This window comes from Coffea arabica, chromosome 4e (assembly GCF_036785885.1).
Source record: "Coffea arabica cultivar ET-39 chromosome 4e, Coffea Arabica ET-39 HiFi, whole genome shotgun sequence".
NCBI classification, from domain to species: Eukaryota; Viridiplantae; Streptophyta; class Magnoliopsida; order Gentianales; family Rubiaceae; genus Coffea; species Coffea arabica.
The window spans coordinates 46115365-46122508 of record NC_092317.1 but is presented as its reverse complement, the minus strand read 5'-3'; the positions used below and the strand labels follow the sequence as shown (position 1 = coordinate 46122508).

Sequence of the window (7144 nt, the reverse complement as noted above, 5' to 3'; positions counted from 1 at the left end):
ATGAGCCACTTTGTAAAGCCTGACACCATACACTCTATCTTAGCTATCTCCTATACCACGCTGCATCTCTGTCAATCACTTTAGAACCCAATTCACAAATTTCTTCTCTTTCCAACTGTTTAAGGCTGATTTTCGTAGACAACATCTCCTGCTCCAACTTTCTCCCTGCCACCACAGTGCCCTTGCTCTTAAGGTAATCTTCTTTCCCCTCTTTTTCCTTATTTTTCATTTTCCTATCCTCTTGCACCTTTTTGATACCATATCTGTTGATTTTTTCCCTTCAAATTATTCTTCTTTTACTTTTGCTATCTCTTTTTTCACCTTATTCCATGTACTTACCGAAAGAATCTGCATGCTTATCAACTTATTTGATTTTTACTTTCTTTGTGATATTTTAATATATACATCTTAATAATAATTCTCTACTAAATTCAGTAATCAAACTTCAACAAAAAAAAAAAAATTTCCTATACATCTTTTTCCCTACTAATTCTATACGCTGCTTGACTTTTCTATACACTAATTGCTTATAATCTAATCCTAATTATTCGTAACTTCAGATAATTCAAAATTTAGCGGCTACTCAGATTAATAACCTCATCTTACTGCAAGTTTTCCTCTCATGAAAAATACTATCGTTCCACTTTTATCCATTGATCCAAATCAGCTAAATTGGACAACAATTGTCCAAGTTATTGAAAAAACACATGTCATGCTTTTCGGTGGACCTCAAACTCATTATCAGGAATATGCACTTGCTGATTCACAGGTTTCACGATTTTGCTTTTTCAAATTATTCTTTTCTTCTTCGTTTACCTTTTAGCAACAGCTAACAATGCTAAAATACAGGGACTTAGAGTCTGTATGCATGTACCTGCAGACTATCTTCAACAATTTGCTAGCCTGCTTTTACCTTTTAAAACATACTATGTATCAAATGCAATTTTGCGTCCGTCCCGTATAGATATCCCCGCCGGAGAATACCCATATTATTGGGTTGCCATAAAAAAAACACGCATTCAGCGAATACAGGAACTGCAATGACCTTCTCTTCCACTTTCTTTCCAGTTGCACCCCTTTGCCATGTTGGACGCAATTGCTAATACAAATCATTTGATAAGTACACAGACCACTTCTCTTTTATTTAATTAATTTTTTGCCGAACAAGATAAAACTTGTTTTATCGATTATTTTAAATTATTTCTTATATATAACTACAATAGATATCATGGGAAAAGTATTGCATGTCTAACCTAAAAGAGAAACAAGTGTTCGACGAAAACTGACCATCAGTGGAGATTATGTAATTGCTGATCAGAGGTTACGATCCATTTTTTTTATTCATATTTTCATAATGCCTTTCAACCATACTATAGAATAACAATTACCATTCTCTTTTTTTTATACTTGTACAGTCTCCGTCCATTACTTCTCACTCTCTCCAATCAAATTGAAGAGGAACATGGACCTATTATTACTTCCCAACATGAAGCCTTTCCAGTTCTTATTGCTATTAGAATCAAAGTCACAACGAAAAAGTGTAAGCAAACATATTTCTCTCTTTCGTAAATATTTTTATACATTTCATTTGACACAGCAATTTTTTTGCATAACACCAGATCTTAGCTTATCAACTCAGCCATCATCTATGATCCTCATAAATCTAGACGTTCAAGAGGCAATAGACCTACATAACTGGTACTAATTGCACTTTTCTATCATCTACTTTTATTATTGAAATCGCTAGCTAATTTTTCTATATATGAATCAGGTTTTGTGCTAATTCTACCCAATCAACACAACTGTTAACCAACACAAGTTATACTAATCCCAATGTCCTTCTTTTGTCTCCCAGTGATAATCAAATTATGGATATTGCTGCTACAAAACAAATTGTGAAACTCCAGACTCCTCTTTTATTCAATGCTATTATGTCCACATTTAATTCAACAATAATTATATTTTACACCGTTCCTATGCCTGCTTAATCGGAAGTTGGCACAGCATGGATTAGAGATTCTGCTGAGATAGACTATAGAGATAATAAAATGTACCGTATAACATGTCCTAATTATCAAGAGTCTCATTATTCTACTCATACAATGCGAACATTCTGTCAGCATTGTGAACACGGTGTCCAACTATTGCCCAGGTTCTTTACAACCTCTTGCATTATTCATAATTCCTCAAATTAATCTTTCTATAACTATTATCACTTTTCTCTTTGCAGAGCATGTATTTCAATTTCACTTTCTAATCGAACTGGTCCGCCATATGCAATTGCCATGGATATTGAAGCTAAAAAATTACTTGGATATTCAACAGGTGAACTTTATCATGCAAGCTAACAAGTAATTATTTATTCCCTTTATTTACACACAAAATTTTTACCCCTCCTTTTTCATTCTAACGATTAACATTATTCTTTCTTCTTTGACTGTCAAATAGAATATTAACATTGTCAGCCTCGTTGCACCAAAATTACACGGATGAACAATTATTTGCTGCATTCAACCTCCTTCTTCAACAATCAGGCCGTCTCAAGCAACTGCGTTCAACATTATAACTTCATACTTTTTGGATGATCTTCTAGGCATTCATCAACTCAACTTCCACAACCTAAACATTCAGGATGAAAACTAAACTTGTTTAATTTTCATATTTACAACGTCTATATAATTACAGCCTCTTTCCAGTACTACTAATTTTCGCTAATATTCTTGTATAATATAGTTCCACTTTATAGCACTAATTTTCATTCTCGCCAACATTACTAACTATACATTAACTGGACATATATACCACCGCGCACAGTGCGGTGATACCACCTAGTATACTATTTATTGTAAGGGAATGGGTTCAATGAACAGAGAATTAATGTAACCACACATGGTTTCTCCCACGTGTGTGTATTCGTCTTTATGCTTATAGAAAACATCAATCACACGTGCCAAGTTGATAACTCGAAAGAGAATAGGTTTGCTAGGTACAAATTTGGCTGCTGCAGAACTACTAGTTTTAAGCAGTTGTTGGTTCAAGATCTTCCATGCATCCTCAATTTGTTCATAAAGTTCATTGCATGCTTGTTGCTCCGTTATGCCTTGCTGCGTCATATAGCATTTCACCGCTGAAGCAATGTGTTCCCTTTTCTGTTCAAACTGCAAGTATCACAAATTACATTTTCACGTTTGACATCGCAAAACAAAAAAATTAGTGGTTTTCTTGCAACCCTAGTAAGAAAAATTTTTACTTTTTATTTTTAGTCGATTGAGGAATCTCATGGCTACCTATTGAGTTGAGCCACAACTGCTACTGTGTTATTATGGGTCAAAATCTGCTAAGTTCAAGCTCAACTAAGGGGGAACTGGCCCCAAAATTGGATGGAGGTGAAGATGAGACTGGCTGCTCTAGGATCAGACTTTGATTGTCTCCATGTATCTATAGGCCTATAACATATTCTTCTATATCCTTCCTTACCAATTGAAGACTATGGAGTCCATCTTAGCCATATATCTATAGGTGCTTTTAAACTGAGTTTGGTTTGATCCCAACCTTTACAAGATATATACAAATGTACCTTTTTATTATTTCAACAGTGTAAGCAAAATTCTATAGACAATGCTTAAAAAAAAAAGAAAAATCTACAGACAATGAATTTGTACAAGTAATTTGAAAAATGAGAAATCTTTTACATGAATATAAAGTTGTTATTACAAAAATTCAGAAGGATCATTTGAACAATTCTTTTTCTTTTAGAGTAAAATAGCTCAGAAATTGTAAACAATTAAATATCATTAATGCGTAAACTATTATATCTTATGGATATTAATTAGATTGGATTGTACCTTGTACCCAACAATGTCATCCCTTAGTCTGGCAATAATTGATGCAGCTCTCACGATCTCAGGAACATTGAGTGCCCAATCAAAAGCCTCCTTCTTGACAATATTCCCCATGCCTAGGAAAGATATTATTGTAAGTGTGGGGTATCCTGAGCTTGGTACTCCATTTTTCATATACTCCTCTAGTGTCGGTATGTAACCTTGGTGCAGCCACTTAGCCTCAACAAAGTAGGCACGAACCAGCATCTTCATCTGCAAATTAGTAAGAAGCAACTAAATCAGCTATTTCAATTACAAGAAAGACAAACTATTGCATGATTGTTGAATTTGGACAATATATTCTATTTCTATTTTTTTGTGCTGATCTCTTGCTCAATCTCTCTCTCTCTCTCTCTCTCTATATATATATATATATATATAGTTATGTGTAATTCATATGGAACGCTATTATTAATTAAGTAAATCTTATATCTATTGACCGTGTATACACTATCACGGTTGGATATATCATGATTGGATATACGACACATATACAAACTTTGAGTTTCAAATTCAAATTTAAATTATATATCATGCATCTAATGGTAAAATATATACACTGTCAATGTATAGAAGACTAATTCTTATTAATCTATATCTCACTCTCTGGTTTCTGGTCACATGTAATTTCATGTGCAACATTATTGCACCCATGGTAAATTTAAGGTGCACTGGTATTAATTCATTGAGAAAATAGAAAGTGAATGAGCATTGACAGAGGAAGCCATGTATAAAACAATTATTGTCCCGTGACAAAAGGAGTTTGATATGTAGCAATAATTTGTGGAGGTTCATACTGCTTCCTTCGCATAATATGATCGATATGATCTTCCTTTTTTGGCCATCTCTTGCTCAATTTCTGCGAACACATCTAAGAGTGTTTGGTAACAAATCTTCATGTAATCTGGGAGTTGTTTTATGCAGCCAACATCCCATCTGCAGAAGTTGTTAGACATCAATTAAAACAAATTCCACTGGAAAAGTATTATATCTAAGTCAAGTTTAATGTTTTTAACAAATCAAACCTTTCGATTGCTACTGTGAAGATTTCAAGTTCTTTGTAAGTCCCGTAAGCATCATAGACATCATCAATTACGGTTGCCATTGCTATTACTTTTGATAGAATCTTTCTAGCAAGACCATATTGAGGCTCAAAATACACTCCCACGATCCAGAAATAGCCCTCAACAATTCGATCTCTAGCAAATGGAAGCTTTCTTGCAAAGTCCACTTCTTTCCACCACCTGAATTACGCTTGCTTCAATTAATTGATTACAGATTTACATAATCTGCAGAACAGAATGAGTCTCACTACTCATTTATTTTTTTGAGAAACAATTATTTTGAAGAGACTTACAAGGATAATTCATGTAGCTCCTCCTTGTGCAGAGATTGTAGCATGTTGAAATCCAACTTAGCCAGCTTTAGTAAAGTTATATTAGGTGAATGATCTTTTCCATATATGGATATGTAATTTCTGGCCTCCAATCTTGGTAAACCCCTCCAATTAGGTTGCATTAGTGCGTGACTGACTAGCTCGTCAAGTGGACTGTTTAACTTGTTCGATATTGACTGAAGATGATTACTACTAAAAGCCAAAGCATGATCTAAAATGTCGTCGCCATGCAATCTGAGATGAGTTGCTTCATAAAGTGCAAGAATGCCCGGCACATCATTAACCAAACCTTCTCCAAATTTACCTTCATCATCCACGAATTTCTTGAATATGTCTGCATAGTAGAAAAAAGTTTCTCTTTCTTGTGTTTTGTGATAAAAGACGAGGAAGGAAAGTCAACATTTGAGGATCTTGTGATTTAAGGTTTAAATCTTTTAGCTTTTAACCCCTTACCTGATGAAACTCTGAATCCTTCTTGTCGTAGAATACGAAAATAGAGAGCAGCAGGATAAATGTGGTCAATGTTCTCCCAGTTCTGATGTTTCTCATGCATTTCGCGTAAAGCATGATTGATCTCCTCTTGAAAATGATATTCTACACCTAGTCGTTGAATCGCATCAATCAATTGCAGCTGTTGTGAAGGATTACTGGCAGTTGCACGAATTTCTGTTCTCACATCTTCCTTCAGCTGCTCAAGCTGCCATTTCTTAGAAGCCCATGTTGCCTGCAGAAAACAAAAATGTATAATTGATGAAGTTAAGGTTTCTTTAAATCATGTACGTAGTTGCTTATCTGCACAATAAAATTATAATAATGATGAGGACAAAAAATCAGCTTAAAACATGCAAGAAAATTTTTTAGAAGCATAGTATATTTGATAAGTCGCCAAGTTTGCTTTCCTTGACTAGGATTTTTGTGTTTTAGCTCTGGCTAAACTATAGCAGTACCTTGTCGGAATCAGGGGAGTAGACGAGGAATTGATTTCCCCAGATATTGGGATGAAAATTTGCCAAAGGACGATGAGGGAAATCATTTTGGATTGAAATGGAATAATCTAATTCATGACCTTCAACTTTCATTTTTAAACTTTTTTCGGTTCAGTCAAAGACTATATTAGCTCGGATTATAGAACTGGTGACTATTCGAATGGCTAGGTTGCTTAGTTATTTTTTTTTTTTTGAAGAGAATACTTTCAAAGGCAAGTTGCTTAGTGTGATGGTGTCTCAAATTGCATATTTATAGGCAGACCAGACTCTCAAATCAGAAGTATTTGTGCTCCCGTTTTTCTTAGTGTGATGGGTTGTTTGAGGAGTAGAAGAATAACTCAGTACTCCTGTGCTGCCCTGTCTACGCTAAAATAAGGCAGCCATGCACAGCCACAAAAGAATTCTAGGAATCTTGCATTGTACGTTTTCCACGTGACGTTCACAAATTGATGACATCAGATGATTACGTGTTGAAAAATGGTGCAGCCAAGCTTTGTGGACTACGTGGGCATTTTTTCTTCATGCAGCTAGAAATATCAATGAATCGAGTCTTATTTAAATCTAATCCGGACCTAATGTACTTAGATAGAATTTGAATTTAATTTCTCAAATTCAAATTCTATCCAGATCTAGACCCTGTAAAAGAGTTATGATAGGATTTGATTTTTTATGATTCATATCCGAATTCAAACCCTATTCAGCCCCAACCAAATCTCTGTGTGCGTGTATATATATATATATATATATATATATATATATATAAGTAAATTTATAAAATATTCTAATATTCTATAATTATTGGATCAAATACAGTAAGATTTTATTATTTTTTTAATCTCATTCTAGTTGTCATTGTAATTAGTACAATTTTTTTTAGAAAA

At 34.2% G+C, this 7144-nt stretch overlaps 1 protein-coding gene across 2 annotated transcripts; it reads right to left on the bottom strand.

Annotated features, from left to right (window-relative positions):
* Nucleotides 1-2626: 2626 nt before the first annotated feature.
* Nucleotides 2627-6481, bottom strand: LOC113741202 ((-)-germacrene D synthase). Of its 2 annotated transcripts, none has more exons than XM_072047962.1 (7): nucleotides 6225-6481; nucleotides 5731-6001; nucleotides 5239-5638; nucleotides 4907-5125; nucleotides 4679-4817; nucleotides 3846-4094; nucleotides 2627-3158 (listed from the first exon to the last, which is right to left on the bottom strand). In XM_072047962.1, exons 1-7 carry the CDS (start codon nucleotides 6354-6356, stop codon nucleotides 2841-2843), a joined length of 1728 nt encoding a protein of 575 aa, XP_071904063.1. In that variant the 5' UTR covers nucleotides 6357-6481; the 3' UTR covers nucleotides 2627-2840. The 2 variants fall into 2 exon arrangements, with proteins under 2 accessions (XP_071904063.1, XP_027124490.1); XM_027268689.2 differs by having other exon boundaries at nucleotides 5239-5611; nucleotides 6225-6480.
* Nucleotides 6482-7144: the final 663 nt, after the last annotated feature.

Bases quoted from the DNA above. Each gene is read 5' to 3' on its own strand.
- LOC113741202 (XM_072047962.1), bottom strand. From the start codon at position 6,356: ATGAAAGTTGAAGGTCATGAATTAGATTATTCCATTTCAATCCAAAAT. The intron at 4,818-4,906 runs GTTTGATTTGTT...CAACTTCTGCAG, and splicing joins TTCACAGTAGCAATCGAAAG to ATGGGATGTTGGCTGCATAA. The intron at 3,159-3,845 runs GTACAATCCAAT...TGATACTTGCAG, and splicing joins ATGACATTGTTGGGTACAAG to TTTGAACAGAAAAGGGAACA.